This window comes from Tenrec ecaudatus, chromosome 10 (genome assembly GCF_050624435.1).
Source record: "Tenrec ecaudatus isolate mTenEca1 chromosome 10, mTenEca1.hap1, whole genome shotgun sequence".
NCBI lineage: Eukaryota > Metazoa > Chordata > Mammalia > Afrosoricida > Tenrecidae > Tenrec > Tenrec ecaudatus.
In genome coordinates this window covers 123,276,260-123,301,653 of record NC_134539.1, presented here as the reverse complement: position 1 = coordinate 123,301,653, position 25,394 = coordinate 123,276,260, and the positions used below count along the sequence as shown (strand labels likewise).

General features: G+C 41.1%; 1 protein-coding gene across 1 annotated transcript in view; it reads left to right on the top strand.

The window, feature by feature from the left end:
* PRR11 (proline rich 11) overlaps window positions 1–25,000 on the top strand; it is a 30,301-nt gene extending 5,301 nt beyond the window's left edge. Inside the window, exons 2-10 of the mRNA XM_075561515.1 lie at window positions 9,058–9,196; window positions 11,960–12,110; window positions 12,348–12,470; window positions 16,824–17,084; window positions 18,066–18,164; window positions 19,161–19,273; window positions 20,199–20,258; window positions 20,346–20,442; window positions 22,800–25,000. Coding sequence (XP_075417630.1) covers window positions 9,063–9,196; window positions 11,960–12,110; window positions 12,348–12,470; window positions 16,824–17,084; window positions 18,066–18,164; window positions 19,161–19,273; window positions 20,199–20,258; window positions 20,346–20,442; window positions 22,800–22,868 — 1,107 coding nt within the window. The 5' untranslated portion in view covers window positions 9,058–9,062 and the 3' untranslated portion in view covers window positions 22,869–25,000. The remainder of the gene's footprint in view (window positions 1–9,057; window positions 9,197–11,959; window positions 12,111–12,347; window positions 12,471–16,823; window positions 17,085–18,065; window positions 18,165–19,160; window positions 19,274–20,198; window positions 20,259–20,345; window positions 20,443–22,799) is intronic.
* The last annotated feature ends 394 nt before the right edge of the window (window positions 25,001–25,394 follow it).

Below are 25,394 nucleotides of genomic sequence, written 5' to 3'. Positions count from 1 at the left end.
AGCAGTACCACTTTCCTGGAGGGGTTGCAGAGATCAGTGCCACCATCAAAGACTTGAAAGATGCAGGGGTGGTGATTCCGACCACATCCCCATTTAACTCACCTATTTGGCCTGTAAAGAAGACAGATGGATCCTGGAGAATGACCGTGGATTATCATAAACTTAACCAGGCGGTGACTCCAATTGCAGCTGCTGATCCAGATGTGATTTCATTGCTTGACAAATTAATACTTCTCCTAGTACTTGGTATGCAGCTATTGATCTGGCTAATGTCTTCTTCTCAATATCAGTCTTGAAGGACCACCAGAAGCAGTTTGCCTTCACCTGGCAGGGGCAACAATATACTTTCACAACTCTCCCCCAGGGGTACATCAACTCTTCTGGCCTGTGCCATAATTTAGTCCAAAGGGACCTTGATCAACTGTCTATTTCACAAAATGTCACACTGGTCCATTAGATTGATGACAATATGCTGATTGAACCCACTAAGGAGGATGTATCAAAGCCTCTAGATTCATTGGTACAATATCTGCATACAAGAGGTTGGGAAATTAACCCAATGAAAATTCAGACACCCTCCACCTCAGTAAATTTCTAGGGGTCCAATGGTGTGGGGCATGTCGAGATATTCCTACTAAAATGAAGGGTAAGCTATTGCATTTGGCACCCCCAACAACTAAAAAGGAGACACAACGCCTAGTGGGTTTCTTCAGATTTTGGAGGCAACATAACCCTCACTTGGGTGTTCTGCTTTGACCTATTTATCAAGTCACACGAAAAGCCTCCAATTTTGAGTGGGGCCCAGAACAAGAAAAGGCTCTTCAACAGGTCAGACTGCCATACAAACTGCTTTGCCACTGGGACCCAATGGTGCTAGAGGTGTCAGTTGTAGAAAAAGATTCAGTGTGGAGTCTTTGGCAGACCCCTATTGGTGAATCACAGCATAGACCGTTGGGATTTTGGAGTAAAGTCTTGCCATCCTCTGCAAACAACTACTCCCCCTTTGAAACATAGCTGTTGACCTATTACTGGGCCTTGGTGGAGACTGAACGCCTCACCATGGGCCACCAAGTCACCATGAGGCCTGAGCTACCCATCATGAACTGGGTCTTGTCTGACCCACAGAGTCATAAAGTTGGATGTGCGCAGCAACACTCCATTGTTAAATGGAAATGGTATATACGAGATCGGGCCAAAGCAGGACATAAAGGGACAAGTAAGCTGCATGAAGAAGTGGCCCAAATGCCAACAGTCTCCACTCCTGTCACATTACCTCCTTTCTCCCAGTCTGCACCTATGGCCTCCTTGGGAGTTCCTTACCATACTTCAACTGAAGACCAAAAAAGTCATGCTTGGTTTACGGATGGTTCTGCACGATATGCGGGTGCCACTCGTAAGTGGACAGCAGCAGCACTACAGCCCTTTTCTGGGCTCTCCCTCCAGGACAGTGGTCAAGGGAAATCTTCCCAATGGGCAGAACTTCGAGCAATGCACCTGGCCATTCAGTTTGCATATAAGGAAAAATGGCCAGATGTGAACTGTATACTGACTGATTCATGGGCTGTGGCTAATGGCTTGGCTGGATGATCAGAGAATTGGAAGGACCATGAGTGGAAAATTGGTGACAAGGAGGCGTGGGGAAGAGGTATGTGGATAGACCTCTCTGAATGGGCCAAGAAAGTAAAGGTAATTGTATCTCACGTGAACGCTCACCAAAGGATTACCTCTGAAGAGGAGGACTTTAACAATCAAGTGGATAAGATGACACACGCTGTGGAGACTGGTCCTCTTCTTTCCTCTGCCACCCCTGTTATCACCCAATGGGCACATGAACAAAGTGGACATGGTGGTAGGGATGGAGGTTATGCATGAGCACAGCAACATGGACTTCCACTTACCAAGGCTGACTTGGCCACTGACACTGCTGAGTGCCCCATTTGCCAGCAGCAGAAACCAACATTATGTCCAAGATATGGGACCATTCCTCGGGGAGGTCAACCAGCAACTTGGTGGCAGGTTGATTTCATAGGACCATTTCCATCATGGAGGGGAAAGCGTTTTGTTCTTACTGGACTAGATACCAACTCTGGATATGGATTTGCCTTCCCTGCACGTGATGCTTCTGCCAAAACTACCATTCGTGGACTTACAGAATGCCTCATCCACCGGCATGGCATCCCACATAGCATTGCTTCAGATCAAGGAACTCACTTCACAGCAAATACAGTGCGGCAATGGGCCCATTCTCATGGAATCCACTGGTCGTATCATGTTCCTCATCATCCTGAAGCTGCCGACTTGATAGAACGATGGAATGGGCTCCTAAAGACACAATTATGGCGCCAACTAGGTGGCAGCAACTTGCGGGGCTGGGGCAATGTTCTCCAGGAAGCTGTATACGCTCTAAACCAGCAGCCAATATATGGTGCTGTGTCTCCAATAGCCAGAATTCATGGGACCAGGAACCCAGGGGTGGAACCTAGAGTGGCACCACTCACTATTACTCCTAGTGATCCACTTGCAGCATTTTTGCTTCCTGTCCCAGGAACCCTGTGTTCCTCAGGCCTGGAGGTCCTGGTCTCGAAGAAAGGAACTCTCCCACCTGGAAACACAGGACGGATTCCACTGAATTGGCAGCTGAGAATGCCCCCTGGCCACTTTGGGCTTCTCATGCCTTTGGATCAACAGCTCAGGAAGGGTGTCACTATACTGAGTAGTGTGATTGATCCTGATTACCAAGGAGAAATTGGACTTGTGTTACATAATGGAGATAAAGAAGAATATGTCTGGAATCCAGGAGATCCCATAGGCCGACTCTTAGTGCTCCCATGCCCTGTGTTTAAAGTAAATGGTAAATTACAGCACTGAATACTGACAGGACTTATAATGACCCAGATCCCTCAGGAATGAAGGTCTGGGTCACCCCAACAGGCAAAAACCACAGCCAGCTGAGGTGCTTGCTGAGGGCAAAGGTAATACAGAATGGGTAGTAGAAGGTAGTTCTACCTATCAATTAAAACCACGTGATCAATTGCAAAAGTGAGGTTTGTAATTGTCAATGTATTTTCTTTTTATGTGCTTATTGCATATCTTTCTTTTGTTCGTATATGATATGTCAAATACAATTGGACTCAGTGTGTTTTCATTTATATGTATGATAGATGATTGATGATAAGTATAAGTGTGATTTCAATAATGTCCGTAAATTATATAAGTATATATGGCTAAAGAATTGTGTACAGGTGCCAGGTTGGCAAGGGGTGGATTGAGATAGTTTATTGTGCCAATCTGGCCAAAAAACACAAGTGGGATTAACTGAAGGACGGAGAGATAAATGGTTCAGCGAGCCTCGCCTTTCTTGTCTCTCGCTCTTTGATCATCGGACCAGTGTGCGGCTGCCTCGCTTTTTCTGTGCCTCAATTTGCAAGCTACACTACCTGTGGGACACCTAACCTGCGAACTGTGTCACTGTCATTTGAGGTCCCTTTAAGACCTGCTTTGCCACACAATTGGAATTTACATCTCTTGAGCTGGGGACTGACTGTTGGTGACCTGGGTGACTGTTGGTAACCTGCCTTGCTGTTTGCTGCCTGTGTCAGAATAGCCTGAATCTCTCTACAGAGGACTACCTGGTGGTCCTCATGACTTTAAGGACTGCCAGTGTCTCACAATTCTCTCATGGGAGTGAGTTGCACTGAGCCATTTATTTGTACTGCTTTATAATTTAACTGTTCATTTCTTGTGTTATATATCTATCTTTATAAATATATATATAATTATTATCAATCTGGTTTTGTTTCTCTAGAGAACCCTGTCTAACACAATTCCTTACCCAAGCTTACAACTCTTATCACAATCCATACATTCATCCATTGTGTCAAACATATTTGTACATTTGTTGTCATCATCATTCTCAAACCATTTACTTTCTGCTTGAGCCCTTAGTATCAGCTCCTCATTTTTCTTTTCTTTCCCCACCACCCTTCTCTCATGAACCCTTGATAATTTATAAATTATTATTTTGTCATATCTTATACTGTCCGACATCTCCCTTCACCCACTTTTCTGTTGTCTATCCCCCAGGGAGGGGGTTATATATAGATTTTTGTAATCAGTTTCCCATTTCCACCTGACCTTCCCTCCACCCTCCTGGTATCGCCACTCTGACCACTGGTCCTGAAGGGTTCATCTGTCCTGGATTCCCTGTATTTCCAGTTCCTATCTTTACCAGTGTACATCCTCTAGTCTAGCCAGATTTGTAAGGTAGAATTGGGATCATGTTAGTGGCGGGGAGGCAGCATTTAAGAACTAGAGGAAAATTGTATGTTTCATATTGCTACACTGCACTCTGACTTGTCTCTTCACCGTAACCTTTCTGTAAGGGGGTGTCCAGATGCCTACAGATGGGACTTGGGTCCCCACTCTGCACTCCCCCACATTCACAATGATTTGATTTTTTGTTCTGATGATGCCTGATACCTGATCCCTTCAACATCTCCTGATTACACAGGCTAGTGTGCTTCTTCCATGTGGGCTTTGTTGCCTCTGAACTAGATGGCTGCTTGTTTACCTTCAAGCCTCTAAGATCCCAGATTCTATATCTTTTGATAGCAGGGCACCATAAGCTATCTTCACTACATTTGTTTATGCAACCATTTGTCTTCAGCAATCGTGTCTGGAAGGTGAGCATCATAGAATGCCAGTTTAATAGAACTTGCACTGAGGGAGTACTTGAGTGGAGGCCCAATGTCCATCTGCTACCTTAATACTAAACCTATAAATATATGCACATAGATCTATTTCCCCATCATCATATAGAAAATATATTTACATATGTACATGCCTGTATTTAGGCCTCTATAAATGCCCTTTGCCTCCTAGTTCTTTCCTCTATTTCCTTTTACTTTCTTCTTGTCCCACTATCATGCTCAGCCTTCATTTGGGTTTCAGTAATTCCTCTAGGTTACATTGCCTTTGATCAAGCCCTACCAGGCCTCTTACACGGTCCTCACCACTGATTTTGGATCACTTGTTCCCTTGTCCCTGAGTTTGTTAACACCACTTCCTTTCCCCTATCTCTGCCGTCCCCCCACCCCCACCCATTGGTCTCCTTGTTTTCTCCTCCAGATTGTTTATCCAACCTATCTCCAGAGATAATAATATGCATAAAAACAAGACAGAGCAAAACAGCATCAAAAGAAAAGAAAACAGTGACAGAAAAAGAAAAGTCTGAAAAATAATTTAAAAAAAGAAAAGTCTGTAAATAGTTCGAGGTCTGTTTGTTGACCTTTAAGAGTGTTTTCCAGTGAGTGTGATGGGGTGCCATGCCCTAGCCCCAAAGTCTATTTTTGGTAGTCCCTCAGGACTTCCTTGCTCTGCTCCCCTTGCTGCTCTGTTGCACGCCCTTAGTGTTTTGCCTGGTGGGGTGGGGTCAGATTGGGCACAATTCCCACACTGTGTCTCCAGTGTTGTCTCCCATAGGGCTATGAGTCAGTGAGGCATGTCGTGTCTCGTAGTTGGGCCGACCATATGGTCTTCTCTGTGCATTAGCTGCTCTGAGCAGGGATATCATCCTCAAGGATTGGTGGGTCAGGATGTGCTCCACTCTGTCTTTCTCCCCCTTCATTTTCTCCCATTTGCTCTTATCAGACATGTCCCTCTCCCTGAGCTGTAGCTTCACTGCTGTCCTCTGAAGTAACTCCTTCTGGGGGTAGGGGGGGCAGCTGCCCGCATAGTTGGGATTGGGTCTGGCCCCTCAGACCTCTCTACTGGTTCCCTGCTCCTTGCCCGTGTGTTGCATTCACACCTTGGAGGGCTGCCTTACCAAAGCTTTATACTGCAGCATAAGCATCAACAATATCAACTTCTGCTATAGAACCTCTCAGATACCTTTTTATTACGTTTCCATACCTTTACTCATGCTGTTCCCTCTGGTGGAATGAGTTCTCACCAGCCCCTCCCTAACCTAGATTCACCTTCAAAACTCAATTTAGCCCAAAGTTTTTCCAGAAACCTCTCCAACCCTTATGGGAGAACTGCATGCCCTTCCTCTATTGCTCCCCTGTGTGTATTCTATCATGACACGTATCATATTAAAATAATGTTTAATTTCTTCTTTTCTACCTCCCAACTCTAAACTTTCAGAATGTAGGCAGGGTGTATCCTATTCACCTTCCTAGTAACAATAATTCAGGACATAAACTCAAAAGCTCGTTGAGTTCATTCCAACTCATAGCAACTGTAGGACATCTTTTACTTACTTTAGAGACTGTATTTTGTACACAGACACTCTTCCTTCTTGATTTCTTTGAGTAACCTCAAAATACCTACTGAGATATATGGCCCACCTAATTTGTTTAACTTGAGAACTGTGCTGTTTGCATTTGCTGCCCAAAAAGATTAGTTTAAATATTTCGAGAGAGCCTCAAAGTGACCACAGATATTCTGAGCTATCTTTAGTATGGTTATGCCAGGTATTTTTTAAAAAGCAGGTATCTAAAACTGTGCTGATGATTGTACAACTCTTCTTGATGTGATTGAACCATTGAATTGTATGATATGTGAATGATATGACAATAACACTGTTGGGAATAAAGCAAACAAACAGCAAGTAGCAGGGCCGTGATGTCACTCATATACTGAGGTTGGGTTTCTGAGGAGAATGTCGAATTTTAGATGTAAAATTACCCATGGAAGGAAAAAAAGCCAAACGTACATGAACCATCAAAGTAGAACATATTTTTAATTACTTTGGAGGCAAGAAACCATGTGGAAGCTCTGCTTTTGGCTTTCTCCGAGTAACAAAAACCGATAGAGGAACAATGTGGGAATTGGACGGTCTCTTTCTTGCATGGACCAGTGTGTTCCTTGGTTGCACAAGAGTGGCTTACAGATTGCAGGTAGCCTCGTGCCTAGCCTGTCTCATGACCAAAGGGAGGCATTGATGGTTGTAAGGAGTAGTGGGGAATGGCCTGATATTAGTCGACCCAGGCTCCAAACTTCAAGAAATAGAATAACCTTCATCCTGTTGAGCTCATGCACCAATGCTAGACAAACTAAACAGAACAGAAATCCAGGCAAAAAGGAAAGCACATGTAATCCTCAGTGAAGCATGGAGAACTCTGCCCAAGGAAAGTGAGTTCAGATCAAAGACAGGCTCACCTGAGGTGACTCCTGAAGAGGTCTAGGGCAGCTGGTCACCCTTCAGGTCTGGTTCAGGTTTCATACTGAGCTCACCACCACCACCACCAGAAATAAGAAGCATAGGGAGGAAGTGGGTAAGTGATGGTGCATTGAGGGGATTGAAATGGATGAGTTAAAACAAAATGTATCTCTATTATTGAATATCTAATTCATGATCTGCTTTGTAAGCCTTGACCTAATTCCCCATTTTAAGTCTCAGAAATCCTCTGAGTTGGAATTGACTCGGTGACAGTGGGTGTGGGTCAGTTTGTGGTCAGAATGAACTCTAATGGAGGCTAAACTTATGTCAAGACTCAAAATGGAGTTGAGGTGCCCACTGTAAAATGCCGACTTGTACAAATAAGTGTTTTGGAAGTTAAGGTCTAATGCAGCCTTCTTCATTATTTCAACAGAAAGAGATAGAAATATAGTAAAGGTGAGTCAGCCATTGTGTTTCAGTGTTTCTTACAAGGCTTTTTTTTTTATCTTACAAGGCTTTAAGGACAATTAAGGACATTTAATTTGTTCATTTAATTTAGAACCTATTTGTTCAATAAGATGCTATGAACAGCACTCTCTCCGAGTGGAACTGTAGATACGTGTGCTGTCACCTTACTGCTAATAGGGGTGTCCTCCGCAAACCCACCCCTCCTTGGAACCCTGCCATGTCTATCTTTACAACCGGCAGCCAGGCTGGGGGAGGCTCTGGAGACCCGGGTCTGAAAGCCCAGGAGGGGCAGAGGTGCATACCAAGAACTGCACGGTTACTGAGTGCACCAAAGCAGGATGGATGTGTACTTTAGAGGCAGATTGTTCTTATGCAAATCTAAGTTTGAAGGGAAGGAGGCCCTAGGGGAGCCCAGACCTTGGGAGCATTTGTAGTTGTGCTTCTTGAATAACAGCATCTTTGTTCCATCAGTAGCAACAATTAAAAGCAGCAAAAATGTTCTGAAGCTGCAGCTCACACCAGCCCTGACTGGATTTTCTGCAAGAAAGGATCTGGATTAAAATGAAAATATAGAAGATAATGCTTTTAAATGCTCTAAAATCAATGTTTAGAAATACGTGGGTCTTCAATCGCTTATTTAATCTACTAATTGCATCTCATTGTATTTGAACATAGTGCGTGAAGATTTACATATCTAGATTTACTAACATAGTGGGTTACATCAGGCAAATCTAATCTTCCTAAACATAGTTCTTTGTTATGTAAAAAGAGGACTAAAAATCCTTCTTGTCGGGGATGACACTTTGCAGTATACAACCACTACCACTGAGTCTATTTTGACTCATCGTAACTCTGTACAGGTTTCTGACACTGTAGATCCGGACAGGAACAGATAGCTCCGTCTGAAGTCCATGGGGCTGCGGGCAGGTCTGAATCCCTGTGCCGGATGGAGTTCAGCAGTCCCGTCGACGGCGCAGCCGGGGCTCCGTACTTTGCAGGACAGTGAGGGTTAACAGGACAAAATGCCTATGTGTGTGCAGGTGCCTCCAAATAGAGGGCAGTCGATCAATTGTTACTTTTATTCCTTCTATCAATGTCTCTCGCTGGATCGGACAATGCATTTCCTTTTACTTTCTGACCATAATCCAACAATAGCCATTTTCTCCAGTATAAGAGGAAATGTATGTGATGTAAAACAAAGCCAAACCAGTATCTATGGTGCTAGCTACATCCTGGTTAAGGTTTTTCTCCCCCTCGTGGGTGGATGGTGTGTTGGCAGTGACCTGTTTCTTCACGGAGGCGATGATTACAAGGTGTCTTCACTTCGTGGCAGGTCCCTGAACTGTGCTTACATAATTCAGTTGAGTATAGTACAGTTATTACTACACATTATTCCTTAATTTAAAGTGAAAACTTTTTCTCCACAGAAATCATGCCCAAGTTCAAGCAACGAAGAAGAAAGCAAAAAGCCAAAGCAAGAAGATTTTTCAAGAAAAGAGAAGCCTCTCGATTGCTCTCCAAGCCAGTTATACCCTCGCCTCCACCTCCCCCACCATCACCAGAAAAGTAAGGTGTCTTGTAGAACAGAGAAAATATTAGAGCCATCTGATCAGTTTAGGAGAGCGTTAACAAATTAAGCAAATAAAAATACAGAATGCCTAGTGAATTTTGTGTTTCAGATCAATAAATACATCTAATTTAGTTAAAATATGTCCTATGGAATATGTGGAATATACTTACATTTAAAAATTTATTAGTTATTCGAAATTGAGCTCTGACTGGGCTTTCTGTATTTTATGTGGCAATCCTGATTTAGAAGCTTAAATGAACGGAAAAGTCACAAAGAATTCCTGATCAATTTAATTATAGCATAAATCTAGTCACTATGATGAAAGAAGCAGTGTAGGTCTAGAATTTAATCATAGTTACAGTGGTTTGATCCATCAATCCTTGGCACTCCCAACCTAAATGTCTTATTTAAAGACTCTAAATTCCAAGAACCTATGGGTGTTGGTTTTTATAATAACCTGTACTTTATATACACCTTTGTAGTTATAACCATCTTTTTTTTTATGTGAAAGACATTCTTACCCTCTAAAAATAATTGCCAGGATGCCATCCTTGCCTCCTCTCCTGAGAGGTCTTCCTGCGTTTAATCTTGATCCTTCCACAGCGAGTCGGGCCAGAATGAGCCTGTTAAAAATCATACCGTGTCATTCCTCTACTTCAGATGCTCTTATAGTTTCCTATCTCACTTAGAATAAAAATCAGAGCCCTTCAAACATGATAGCGGGACAGGAAGCAAATAAAAGGAAATAGAGGGAAGAACTAGGAAGCAAAAGACATTTATAGAGGTATAAATATAAGCATGTGTATATGTAAATATATTAATTTAAGATGATAGGGATATAGATCTATGTACCTATATTTGTATGTTAAGTATTAAAGTAGCACACAGGTCTCCCTCAACACAAGAACACTTTGTTCTAATAACCTGGCACTCTTTGATACTCACTTTCCCAACCCGATCACTGAAGACAAATGGGTGCATAAGCAAATGTGGTGAAGAAAGCAGATGGTGCCCGGCTATTAAAAGGTTTAGCATCTGGGGTCTTTAAAGACTTGAAGTTGAACAAGCAGTCATCTAGCAGGGAAGCAACTAAGCCCACATGGAAGAAGCATAGCACCTCATGTGATCATGAGGTATTGACAGAATCAGGTATTAGGTATCAGAAGATCTAAAACAAAAAAAAGATCCAAAACAAACATTTATTATTTATATGAATGGGAGGGGACAGAGTGGAAACCCAAAGCCCATCTGTAGACTATTGAACATTCCTTCACAGAGGGGTAACACAGAAGGGCCAATTCAGCCAGGGCACACTAAGAGTACCAACAAAACACACAACATTCCTCTAGTCTTTGAATGGTTCCTATCATGACAACAGTTCTTCCTTACAAATCCTCTCAGACCAGAGTACCTACATTGGCACAGATAAGAGCTCTCAACACACAGAATCCAGGGCAGTTAAACCCTTCAGGAATAGTAATGGGAGTAACAATACCATGACTGTAGGGTGGGGGGAAGGGAAGAAAGGAGAACCAATTGAAATGATGGATATATAAACCTACTCCCACCCCCAGCTCCAGGGGAACGAATAGCAGAAATGTGGGAGAAGGGATACAGCGGACAGCATAAGATTTGAAAATAACAATAATAATATACAATCGATCAAGTGTTCATGAGGGGTAGAAATGAGGGGGGGAAAGAGAAGCTGATACCAAGGGCTCAAGTAGAAAGAAAATGTTTCCAAAATGATGATGATGGCATATGTACAAGTATGCTTGAAACGATTTATGGATTGTTATAATATCTGTAAGAGCCCCCAATAAAATGATTAATAATTTTTTTAAATCAAAGCCCTTACTTACTATGATGCATAAGACTTTTTCTGAACCTGGCCTATTGGTTGGGTAGAGACTGGTGGCACCCCTCCAAAACCATGACCCTTAGTCACCTTCCCGTTGGGAACTGAACTTACTGTGTTCCAGTGATCAGCCATTTGAGATCAAAAGGGCAGCATATACCCCAGGAGAGCAGGCCAGGTACAGGAGACCTGGAAGCAGGAACCACGGAGAGGGGGTGGATGAGTGATGGTTCATAGAGGAGATTCAAATGAACTAGTTGAAACAAAATGTGTATAAATTGTACGTACGTTGATATATGTAGAACTCATGACTGCTCTATAAACTTTCACTTACATCACAGTGGGAAGTTTTTTGTCTTAATTTAAAAATAATACTAATAAACAAATTTTCTGGCCACATTCATCTCATTTCTAATCCCTCCCCTTCAGTCTGCATACGCTAGTCACCCTGGCCCCCTTCCTGTTCCTCAAAACCTAGTTTCTCTTCCACCTCCGCAACTTTGCACTCCCTGTCTCCTCTTCCTGAAATACTTTTCCTTCAGGTATTTGCATCACTAGCTTCCTACTTCTTTAGTAATATTGCCTCCTAAAAAAATCACCTTAATGCGACCTCTTCCTAGCTGCCCTGCCTAAACTGCCATGTCACTGAGCATTTCACCCTCCTCTTTTTCCCCTCAGCGTTTCTTTACTATCTAACCTACCACATAGCTCCTTGTCTCCTTACCTATCTTCCCGCATGAGACTGTAAACTCCACGAGGACAATTTTGGTTACCATGAAGCTCTCGTGTTTGTTAAGTGAATAAATCCCTGAATTCTATGAAGCGTTTGTTTAATTTAGAGGCTATTATTCTAATGTAGAAGTTTTTTTATTTGTTTCATTTGATTCTCTTTTTCCTACAGAGTGGTTCTTCTACCAACAGTTAAACCTGAGAGCAGACACTGGGTCAGATCAACCTGTAACTTCAAATTTCCCAATATTAAAGATGCAGTAAAACTTTGGACAAGTAGAGTGTGGTCTATGTATAGCTGGTGCCAGAGCTGCATAGTCCAGGTATGGGTTTGACCCACCTGCTTTCAGCTGTATTTTTCTACATGCTTTGTGTGTGTGTTCACATGTATGCATGCTTAGGTCAGCAAAACACTCAAACCTAGTTCAAATAAAATGAAATTATGGAATCATGTCTATATAATGTACAGCAAGCCACATTCTTACTTTCTTAACCCTCTCCTTTTATTTTTGGCCTCATCATATTCATAGAATTCAGGCTCTTCTATTATTCAATTTCAGAGTTTAGAGATCTTGAAAAATACTCTCTTTCCATCCCGTGTCTACCACCAAGAACTTCACAGTTTAAAACAACGGTTTTGCATTTTGGAAAGCGAATTCTGCAAGCTCCAGGAAACACTGAAGGTTGGTATTGTCAAATAAAAATCAGATTCAGCCAAGGGTCAGGAGACAGCTCATTTGAAAAGACTTTGGTGATTGGAGGAGGGGAAGTACTGCAAGAGGGAATTGTGCTCTATAAGACTCTCAAATATTAGCCGAAAATACCTTGATGTTATTGTTGTCACTGTCTTTGTTGGCTCCCTACGCATGATGACGCGTCACACACTGGAACCAGAAACAGATCCAGTGCTGTGCCTTCCTCGTGACTTGGTGTAGACTGGACCATTGCGATCCATAGGGTTTCGTCAGCTGGTTTCCAGAGGTAGAGCTCTGGCGCTCTCCCCTCCCTTTTCCCCCGACCCCCCTCCCTACCCCCCAGTCTTTCTTAGTCTAGAAGCTCCACAGAAACCTGGTCAGTATCATAAAGTCATAGAAACATGTGAGTCTCTGCTGATTTTGAAGGGTACTGGCCTATAATCAGACCCATGTGGAACAAGACTAGAGGAACTTGTGGTGGAGAAACAGGATGAGCAATTAGGCTGATCAGATAGTTGATCCAGGGAACGGTTTTGTTTTTGTCCAGGTTGGCCATTCTGAAACCGAGAATGAGAGTTTGAAGGCTCTATGCCTGGCCTTGCCAGGGGTAAACAAAGAGTCACCCTTGAATCTGTATGGAAAGGGTGGCTCTTTATATCAAGGCTTTCCCAGAACACCAAAGAGCGGAGTAGTTTCTTACCAACTCCTGTTTCCAGAGAACACAGCTTTCAGGTAAAAATATTATCAGGATCAAAGCACCAAATCAGAAGACATTTCTGGCTGGTGCTCATGAATTTTATAACAACTAGAGACAGAAATCAAACATGCATGTAAAGAAAACATATTATAAACCAAATCAAGTAACAAACTGGAAAATATGTGCACTCAAATATTATAAGAGAGGATTCATGAATTTATTATATATTTTAAAACTCCTTATGAATTAATAAGAAAAAGACAATAACAGTAAAATGCGTGAGGGGGAGAGAAAGTAAGAACATGGTATTTATGTGCTCACACATAAAAAGGTATACAAATGCATATTACATATATCAAAAATATTCAAGTTGACTAAAAAGAAAATCAAGATTAGTTATGGTAAAAGAGCCTTGAAAAATTGTAGCAAAAACAAAATAGAAGTTCTTTTCCCTACCACCTAAAGATTTTGGAATATGACCTTCCAGAGCGGCTGCAGGGGCTCCATGGTCATCAGGCTTCTTTTCTTTTAACCATTGCCTTGCGGCTAAAGAGGGTTGCTTGTGCTCTAGCAACCATATCTGATTCCAGGCAGCAAGAAGGAAGAAAGGTACGCCTACCCCTTTAAGGAGATTTTCCCGTTGTCTTATACAACTTCTGCTTTTATTTCATTTGACCAAAATTACCGGGTTACAAAGGAAATGGAGGAAAGAACTGGGAGGCAAAGGGCATGTATGGAGGTCTAAATACAGGCATGTACATATGTAAATATATTTATAACGATAGGGAAATAGATCTATGTACATATACTTATATGTTAAGTATCAAGGCAACAGACGGACACTGGGCCTCTATGCAAGTACTCCCTCAATGAAAGAACACTTTGTTCTAATAACCTGGCATGCCGTGATGCTCAGTTTCCCAACACGATCGCTGAAGACAAAATGGGTGCATAAGCAAATGTGGTAAAGAAAGCTTATGGTGCCCAGCTATCAAATGATATAGCATCTGGGGTCTTAAATGCTTGAATATAAACAAGCAGCCATCAAGCAGGAAAGCAACAAAGTCCACATGGAAGAAGCACACCAGCCTGTGCAATCACGAAGGGATCAGGTATCAGGCATCAAAGGCCCAGAACAAAAAAGCATATCAATGTGAATGAGGAGGAGTGTGGAGTGGAAACCCAAAGCCCATCTGTAGACAATTGGACATCCCCTTACAGAAAGATCACAAGGAAGAGACAAGCCAGTCAGGGTGCAGTATAGCACCAATGAACGTACAACTTTCCTCTAGTTCTTTAATGCTTCCTCCCCACCCCCACTATCATGACCCCAATTCTACCTTACCAGAGTATGTACACTGGTATAGATAAGAGCTGGAAACAGGGAATTCAGGACAGATAACCCCTCAGGATCAATAATGAGAGTAGCAATACCAGGAGGGTAAGGGGAAGGTGGGGGTAGAAATGGGGGACATACAACCCCCTCACACGAGAATGGACAATAGAATAATGGGTGAGGGGAGACTTTGTTCAGTGTAAGACATGAAAAAATAATAATTTATAAATTATCAAGGGTACATGAAGGAGGGAAGGTACAGAAAGGAGGGAAAAAAATGAGAAGCTGATACCAAGGGCTCAAGTAGAAAATGTTTCAAAAATGATGATGGCAACAAATGTACAAATGGGCTTGACACAATGGATGGATGAATGGATTGTGATAAGTGCTGTATAGACCCCAATAAAATGATTTTTTTTAATTGAGGTTATGATCTATTCAGGTTAAAATAAAGTTGCTTACTGTGAAAGAACAAGGCACAAATGCATGTTGCCAGGCAATTAGTAGTCCCTGCCACATGTGCATAGGCACACACACCCAAATATAAAATAAAATTATATTGAGTAATATTTTTTCTATATGAGATTGCCCACAAAAGAAAACTACCAAAAAGATTTGAAGAAATAGATGCTTTTTTTTATATTGCTGAGAAGAGTCTAAATTGACAAACTTGCTATGGGTTACAATTAGACAGTATCTACTATCAAATTATATGTATCCATTGATCTGATTTTATTCTTATATACAAAGTTGCAACTGCATGAATTGAAATATCAAAAATGAAAATAAAGTAGATGTCAAACAATATGAGTACTAAATAAATTATAATCCATCCATGCTTGAGAATGACGAGGGCAACGAATGTATAAGGGTGCTTAACTCAATAGATGTATGTATGGATTGTGATAAGAGTTGTATGAGCCCCAATAAAGTGATTTATTAAATAAAATTTTTAAAATCCATCCATGCTTTGAGTACCATAGAACTACATATTGCTGTTCAAAGGAGTGAGGTTTCTATGTAGACTGAGAAGATATCTGAAGGATACAGCATTCAATTTGAAGTAATGTTCAACACAGCATTGATAGGATGTTCTTGTGCATGACTAAGAATCATATGTGTGTATGTGGGTGTATGTGTATCTATAATAGGTATATATTGTGTGATTATATAACATCTACATATCACGTGTGTGATGCATAGAGCAATATATAGATACATACAAACCAACTCATAGCAATCCCTTGTACAACAGAAGGGAACACTGCCTGATGCCATGTTATTATCACATTGATATGTTTTAATCCATTATATATATATACATATATGAGGGTGTTTCAAAAAAGTTTATGGAAATTTGGAATTATATGTGTGCATGAATTCACACACACACTCACACACACACACACACACACACGGAGGCTTCAAAGGGTTTGTGGGAAAATGGAGTAGAAAGAAAATGAAATGTTTCCATGAGCTTGTTAAAGCCCCCTGTCTTATACACTTGTATATTTAAGAGTAAGCCAAAAAGAAGTGCTACAAAACTAGAAGCCTTTATTAAGCAAAAATCTTATGAGTCGGAGCAGTGGCACTCACCATGCCAGGCTAAGGCCTATAGCTCTTCATTCGCACAACTCTGATTGTCATGCCGCTTTCTTCTGAGTATTTGTACGTGTGTGCCTACTGTCTGTCTTCTCTGCTGGACTATATGCTCCGTGAGACGACACAGAGCCCACGTGGAGACCACAGTGCCTGGTACATAGCACATACCTGTGGCAAATATGTGACTGAATGAATGTGAGTTGACCTGTAATTAAATGAGCAACTAATGTGAGATACTCTGAGGAAACAGACGAGATCGGGCGCGTGCAGGGTGGTATGGCCGTAGGCTGAGGAAGCGTTCAATGCCTGCTAGCTATTATTTTGCGTGAGGTCCTTGCGTAGCTCAAACGGTCAGCACACACAGCTACTACCTGAAAGGTCAGCGCTTCCAATCCATTCTGAGGGGCTGCAGGACAAAAGCCGATGGTGTATGTCAAGAAAGTCAGTCGTTGTGGATGTATGTATAGATTGTGATCAGAGCCCTCAGTAAAATGACTTTTTTAAAATAAATAAATGGAAACACAAAATCAGCCATCGAAAACCCTATGCAATCCAGTTCTCATCAGAAACATAAGGTCCCCAGGAGTTGACGCTGATTCCACAGCAGCAGGGATTTTATTGTTTTTGTCTATTTTGATTACTCTCAACCACAATTACCAAATTAACTCTTCATCATTTATTTACCAAACATACTGTCTTCTTCCAGGCCTGCTCAGAAAATTCTTCTTGTCCAAGGTGTACTCCAACGTGTCATTTGAGTGGCAAACTTACAAATAGGCCAGCCTGTCCTCCGACCCCCATTGGAGAATCTCAAGCTGTTCTTCCTCCCACACTGACGCAACCAGCCAACCATCTTCCTCCTCCTCCACCACCGCCTCCCCCTCCTCCCCCTCCTCCTCTCCCTCCTCCTCCACGACCCACGGCCCCACTGCTGCTCAGAAAAGCTAACTGCAGGAAATCGCTTCAGGTAGGAAACAATCTAGTGCCGGGTTGTGGCCAGTGTGTAATGATAGAGTAAAGCTTTTTAAGTGTGGCTTAATGCCTTTGACAGGAGACCTACATGGCTTTCTGATTTCATATCTTCATTATGCAAATGTTTGTTATTACAGCTCACCTCCCTAGGAGATCATGAAAGCCAGATTTAGGATTTTTTTTTTCTTTTTTGGAAAGGATAAATGAATCAAATCTAATAGGGTGGAAAATTCCTATTAGCTTCTAAGCATATCTTTTTACAAAAACTAAGAATTTCCTGGGAGACCAATGAAGAACAGAACTTTCCTTAGTGAGTGAAGTCACGCTAAAAGGTTGACAGACCCTAAAGCTTGTTCATTTATTCATGGGGGATCAGTCTTCCTTAAAGTAAGTTACTAGTCTGCCCCTCCCCCCCAAAAAAGTTACTTGTCTGCCAAAGAAACCTGAGGTTTGTTTGTTTGATTTTTAAATAGGCACCACCCTGTTTGAAAATTAGCAGAATTTTCATTATAAATACAATTAGTTTTAAATGACTGAGTTAAATCTAATCTACTTTTATATCATACCTAATATATACTGTTCTGCCTCTACATTTTTTATCTGTGGAAGCTGGAGTAATTTTTCTGAGCAACAGGCAAAAATCTCACTTTGATTTTCGCAACTCTTTCCACTTCTGCCTAATATAAAAACTCCTGGAGAAGATGCATGGTTGCGGACAATTAGTCCATCTATTATTTACTCTCAAAGTCTTACATTTTGATGGAGGCTTTTCATTAGCCTCAGCATCCACGGGTACAGAATACAGGGTTGGTTTTGGTTAAGTAGATGCAAGCTTATAGATTTTCTTAGGGTCAATAAGAGTGTAGATCATTAACTCCTAAGTCTTTAATAACTAGATTTAGTTTTGCATTTGACTTGATGTCCTCCTGATCCCAATATGGACCGTATGAATTCTAACCTCGCCATGTATTTTAAGGCTGGACCAGTAAAAAGAGATGGGCCCATGCAGATAACAGTTAAAGATCTACTGACTGTGAAATTAAAGAAGACACAAAGTTTTGATGAAAGGAAGAAGGTAAGAAGGTATGGTATTGACCATACTCTTGGCTTCTTAGTGGTTATTTTTTGTTGTTTGATTTTGATTCTTCAGCTAAGTCAGCAGAAGAGATGATTTATTGTGCATGTGTTACACTCAGTCACATATGCAGGACTAGTCCAGAGGATCATAAATCTAGGGCAAAAGTTCAAGAGACTGCCTTGGTACAAGCGCAGTGGGTCTGTATATGTTCGTGGTGGTTGAATGGTGATGGAAAGTCTAGATTCATTGAGAGAGAAATTCTTGACTGTAGCACACAGTCAACAACTTGTAGCAGCATCCCCTACCGCTGGCGTCATGTATTCCTGCCGTTGTTGCCAGCCTGTGTGTACATGCTAGCGGTTTACTTGAACCTCTGCCTCATCTTTTTCACTTTACACTTACTTTTTTCTTCACTCAGCCCTCATGGTACAGAGGTTTCTAACGAGACGATACTAACAAGGTCAGCAGTGGTCTTTTAGTTTTTAATAGTCTATCCCTTTATATGAATTCCTAATGGTGTAGTGGTTACACATTGGGCTGCGACCCATGTAGTGGGCAGTTCAAAACCACCAGCAGCTCCATGGGGGAAAGACTGGACTTTCTACTCCCATAAGTAGTTACAGTCTCAGAAACTCACAGGGGAGTCACTATGAGTCAGCATGGGGTCAGTGGCAATGAGTTTGGTTTTGTCTCCTTTTATAGAAACTAAGCTTTGGGAATAGAAGCCATTCTAAGAAAAGTTTCTCATGTTTTAAATAATTTTATTCAACACAATGTGTACATATCAGAATTGATTAATTAGGCAGTCAACCACCCACCATTAGTCAGTCTAAAGAAGTAAAGGCACACTTCGAAGCTTCTGAATAAAAACCAAGTAGAGTAGTGGATGTGTCTTAGACATTCAGCAACCAAATAGTTGCTGTTTAAGCATGTTTAACTTTTGAATGACATTTAAAATGTGCTTTTACATGGTGTTTCATTTTGTCATTAAAGCTTGTACCATCACCGAAGGCACGGAATCCCTTAGTCTCTGTGTCTGACCTGCAACGTGTCACACTGAAACCGAACTCCCAAGTGTTATCAGCTCGAGTCACAAATGTCTTAATGTAAGGAACTTTACAGTACTGTTCTGTACCACTACCTACAATAATACATTTTTGCGACTTTTGACTTTAAAACATCTATATGCTCATTATAGAAAAGCTGAGCCCTATAAAGAAGTTTAAAGAAGAGAATAAACATTCTCCAAATAATCCTATCATTGGAGTAACCACTGTTAAACACAATGTACCATTTTTTCATTTTAATCTTTTAAATTAAAAGATTTTTAATGTTGCCTCCGTTTCTTGATTGTATCTTCTATAAAGCACATTACTAATTTAATAACAGATTTGGAGTAAAAAGAAATACAAAGGGGCTTTAAAAATGTATATGAAATATAATTAAAATATAGGGAGTTTTAAAATGTTAAACTGACAGCACATTTATTAATTTATCGATTAAAAAAAGAGAGTCTGATCTCAGAAATAATAAGAAATTTAAATGAGCTGTCTTAAAATCAAAAAAAGTATGTGTCTGTGTCCCATTTACTGTGCCATGAACTTTTCGCATGTTATTGAAGACTATTTTAAAATATCACTTTGATTTCTTCAATATATGTAGTCCATTGCATGTAAGTTGCATAGATCAGATCCTGTTTTGAGACGTTTAGGTTTCTTATAACTTCTCAGCTAGACATTGCTATAACTGGTCAATGCACAGTGGACCGTAGTACACTCTAGTTCATTGTCAGTGTGCATAGCTGGGTTTTTCCTTCGGTTAGGTTCTTGCATAGACAATTACTGAATCAAGAATCGTACTCATTAGAATGGTTATATCATCTCTCATCAGCATGTACTGTTATTTATGTGCTGTTATTTTTTAATGTAAGAAGGGGAACTACTTTTTAGAAAAGTCCGTCTAACAATGACTTCTTTGCTTTTAGAAAATGACTAAATAGCAGAGCTAACTTTTATGTACTTACTTTCTCAGAACTCCTGGTAAAACCCAGCTGGATCTACGGAAACTACTTAGAAAAGTTGATGTAGAGAGGTAGTAATACCTTCTTACGTTTATGCTTCAAATCTGTTTGCAAAGTGGATAGAAACACAGCTCCTAATGCATGAAATGCCTTTGCAGAAGCCCAGGGGGAACCCCGCTTACCAATAAAGAAAATATGGAAACAGGAACTGGACTGACCCCAGTCATGACCCGGGCCTTAAGAAGAAAGTTCCAGGTAAGCCTTTAGAATGAATCATTTTGTTTCTTTTTCTCCCAAATCATGTTGTTAAGATCGTAATCTAAAGCTGCATTCTTAGTAGTACTAGCACACCCTAGTGGCACAGTGGTTAAGCAGTCAGCTGCAAATTAAAAGGTCAGTAGTTTGAACCCACCGTCCACTCCTCAGGAGGAGAAACGTGCCAATCTGCTCTCTTCAGAGTTGACAGCCTGGGAAATGGGGCGATCCCGTTCCGTCCTGTAGAGCTGCTCTGACTCAACGGCAGTGGTCTTGGTTTGCGGTCTGGGTAGATTTTGTAAAGCATTTTCCTGTTTAGGCTTCATAAGTTTCTGTGAGTTAAAATTATCATCTCTACTTTAACAAAGAAAGACTGATTTTACTCATTCCTTTTGGAAGGATGTATTAATCACTACCTGTATGGTAAGGAGCCCTGGTGGCTTAGAAGTTACTTGTTGGGCTGCTTAACCACAAAGTCAGCAGTTTGAAACCACCAGCTACTTCCCGGGAGAAAAACGAGGCTTTCTACTCCCGTAAACAGTTACAGTCTTAGAAACCCACAAGGGCAGTTCGCCCCTGTCCTAAAGAGTCACAATGAGTCAGAACTGACTGGATGGCAGTGAGTTTGGTTTTGGTTTGGACCCGTATGCCAGGCACTGTGGAGAGCCAGGGATACTGTGGTAAGCAAAAGCAGACAGAAATCTGCCATTTTGGAACTTTCTGTCTAGTGAGATTGATAGGCATTAGTCATATACCGTATATACTCGTGTACAAGCCGAGTTTTACAGCACATTTTTAATGTAGTTTTTGTTGTAAAGTTAGGTGCCTCCGCTGATATTCGGGTTAGCTTATACTCGAGTATATATGGTAATCATGTTTTTGCATAATTTTACATATCACAAGTACTCTAAAGGAAAGGAACAGGATTTTGTGAGAACTTACAGCAATTTGATGTAACCTAGACAATCTAGGGTTGGATTCTTTTAGGAAGTGATGCTGCTTGGTGAGGGTTGAAAACGAATGGGGATTCCTGGGAAGGAGCCTGTGGAGTCTGGGGGAGGGCCTGCTATGGCGATCAGGGAGAAGAAGTACAGTATGTGTGAGGCCCCATGGCAGGCTGGAAGGAAAGGGTCATGGCTAGCCTCTGTGGCAAGAGGCACTGTGGTGAAACACAGGATCGTGATAGGAGTAGAAAGGAGTCAGAGCACGCAGGGATCTGGGAAAAAGTCTCGATAATTTTGTCTTTGTCGATTACTGTGTGACTGGCACACCCCAACCCACTGGGTCAGCTGACCTGGCTATGATTTCTTCTAAACCCTACGTGTCTCAGTCACCGTCCCGATAGCCTCCAGTATTAGACCTGTGAGGAGTATCCACCTTCTGAGGTGCTGGGGCCGAAGGCCTCTGTCTCTGAAGCTTATATGTCCTTTTCCCTCTGGCGGTGGGCACTCCACACCCCACTGCCTGTGCCATAGTCGCCACAGCTGTTTGCCCCACCCCCCAGCACTGCCCTTGTCTCGTTCCCGGACTCTAGAATCAGTGCCTGCTGCTGGCAGCTGGGTTTCCCTCCTGGACACAGCACGGCCTTCTCTGGAAGTGTCACCAGGCTCCTACTTCTGGAGGAAGCATCCAGAAGGACAGGCAGAGCCACAGAAATCCAGGTCTTTGGTAATTCCACAGGTTGTGAAGGACAGCTCCAAGATCTTTGTCCTCCCTGCCCTCCCCCAGAGTTAATAGAGTGAAGTGGGTATGCTGAAAATACAGTAAATAGTAAACCAATCTATCGAATAGCAAAAATTACAGACAAAAAGGAACACTGTACATTGTGCTCCTTAACTTATTTCCTAGAAAAAGGTCTAGTAAAGATTGTTGTTAAATATAGGCTGCTTTTTCCCGCTTAGCTCTCAGGCTGCATCTTTTCCTCTCATTCAGAAGCAGCTGCATCAGTTTGGATTACGCATTTCACTGCAGGTACAACAACCTGGCTAATGGCTTAACCAACAAACGCTTTTGGTTCTTTCCTTTGGGCAGTAGATAGACCACAGACGTACAGAAACTCCACCGTATCATCAGCATCCATGTCATCACAGCTCTTCCATCCTTGAGGTCCAAATGGCTACACTTTCTGAAGCCTCATGTGTACATTCCAGGCAAGAGAAGGCAGGAAGGCATAGGGCATGTCTACTAAGCCCTGTCATCGAGCTGCTTTAGAGAAGCCCAATTCAGGAACTTCTACTGAGAGGCTGCAATGTGGCTTTTGCTGTCCTGTAAAATCTAGGTTCTGTTTGTAAGGAAGAAAAATTATATCAGCCATAGGAACCTACTTCACATTCTAAGTGGAATTTTTATTTTCACAGCTGGCTCATCCCAGAAGCCCAACTCCAATTCTGCCACCTACCACAGGCAGCTTTGATGAACAAAACTGATATCAACTCATCCTGACTCCAGGAGAAGCTCCATAAGCCATAAAGAGAAAAACCACTCCAAACCCCTTTTTTGTTGTTGTTGTTTCTTTTTGAGGGTATGGAAAAATTATTATAGCAACATCACATACTGAGATATAGCTCCATGCGCAGAATTGTATACAGTAAATGGACCCTACACAAACTGTGGTAAAAAGTGGGTATCTGGATATTTTTCTAGTTTGCATGATCTGTAAAATAACCAGATGGGAAAACAGAATCTCCAAAATCATATTGGCCCTGGAATTAGACAATTGAGTTTGGAGAGAGAACTAGTGTGTACTATCTAGATATGATCTGGCATGAGGAAAACAGACTGGTTCATGTTTATCTTGGAAATAGTAGAGGAAGGTAACAGCCTCACTAATGTCCTTAACTCTGAAGGGGCTTTTATTGGATGATTGAAAGGAAATATATTTTCACTCATAAGGCTCATGCATTTATAAGGTGCTACACTGAGAGTTTGATCAATTATCAAGACCCTTTTGATATTAATTCTTTTTATTGTAATTAAGAGGTAAGACCCTGTCCAAATTCAACTACTTTTCAAAAAGAATTAGTAATAAAAGACTCAAAGTGACCTAAAAACTAGAATGTATCATTTCTAGCACCTTATGCAGTAAGTACTGTTTGGCTCAGTGAGGTCTAAAATATTCTGTCATTTTATATCTGCTGCCCAGATGTATGCAGACAAATACAGGTATTGAGCCAGATATCACCCACCATGCCCTGACGATTCCCGGAGATCCAAGCAGGCTCCCTGCAAGACCTTTCTCCTTGTCCTCACCAGCCTGTGGATTCAGAAACAGTAATCTAATGCATACCTCACTGGTTTTGAGTTCTTCTTGCCAGCCTAAGGTTGCCTGACTTAGCAAATAAAAATATATGGAATTCAAATTTCAATTTTGTATAAACAAATAATGCCTCAGTACAAATACATCTTATTAAACAGTGAATATGTGTTTGGATAAGTATGTATCCAATATTGTATGGGACATATTTATATTTTGAAAAATTATTCATTGTTTATGTGAATATCAAATGTAACTGAGTATCCTGTGTTTTATTGGTCAACTTTGTCAGCCAAAGCTCCCCTAAAAATCCGAGAAGCCTCCAGCTTGCCACAAGAATCTGCCCAACAATGTGCGTTGCTGTGGTTCTGGTCAGGGTGCCTGTCACATGTGCGTTACTTATCGTGGAGGAATGGGACCTCTTTAGGGTGAATACGCCTGACATCACAGGCTTCACTTTGATATCGATAACCTCTTCTGCGGCTTCGAAAGTAAGGATGACGCTCCTCATGGATAAGAGACAAACTTTCACCAGAGTTGCTCTGTGTGTATAGTTGGCCTTCCAGGAAGCAGCTACATAGCTAGTAACCTTAAAATGTCCCCAATGAGGTTAGGCTAAAAAGGTAATTTAAGAAGTTCCTAGAAATGTCTGCATTTTGACATAATAAATACTCCTCCGAAATGACAAAAAGCATCGTCACCAAGTTAGAAAGCAGACCTAGGGTCAATGTTTATCACATAATGAGGCAGTCCTGTTTATAAGATCCACATTATGTTTACAATGCACATATAGATATAAATTTAACAATGAAGTTAAGAGACATCTGCTTCTAGCAAAAAGAAAAACCTGCATTTTTTAACCTGCTAGTTATATTTATATTATGTAAGAAGAGGTAATGATACGTGAGACAAAGTATTTTAATACAATAATACTTTATGAGGCAAATATAATGTTGATAATATTCAAAAGCACAATATTCACTGTGCCATTTAAACAATTTGATCATTCTTGTGGCATAAAGGTTCATAAGAAAAATGTTATAAAAATCCTATCAAGAAACATTTGTAAAAAAATTTGCAAAGCTGCTATTGCTACTTTATCAGTATTAAAATGTGTTCTCGCTTGAATCTTTTATTATTTTTCATTCTGTATCCCTTTGAGAACCCTATAAATGTTATGGCTTCATTCAACTATTGCTTCTCAGATGCTTTCAATGGCTGCTTTGGGACTGAATGACAGCCAGAGAAAATAAACAACCAAGATGCAACTGGATTTTTTTAAAATAAAGTCATAAAATCCTTTGATTTTTCTTTCTTTTTTTTAACTCCTTTTACTGGAAATGTAACATTATCAAAAAGTACACAAAATAAGTATATAAACAAACCAGTTATAAAGCAAACTCATGTAAATGACAAAAAGGCAAACATCTTAGAAGCCTCCCCCATTTCCTGTGTAGCACAGTCTTTTCACCAAGAAATACCTACTTGTCTACTTCTTACATCAATAAACTCACTTAGTGAAAATAGTTCAAAATCTACATGAAGAGGATCATGATATAACCTAGGTAGATAAATGAAATTTTTATTTTAGTTGATTCAGAAGATTGATATAATTGGAACATGCAAAAGTATAGAAGAAGAAAAAGTAAAGAGCAAGCAGACAAAATGTATAAAAATACAACCCAAAAAAACCAACTCC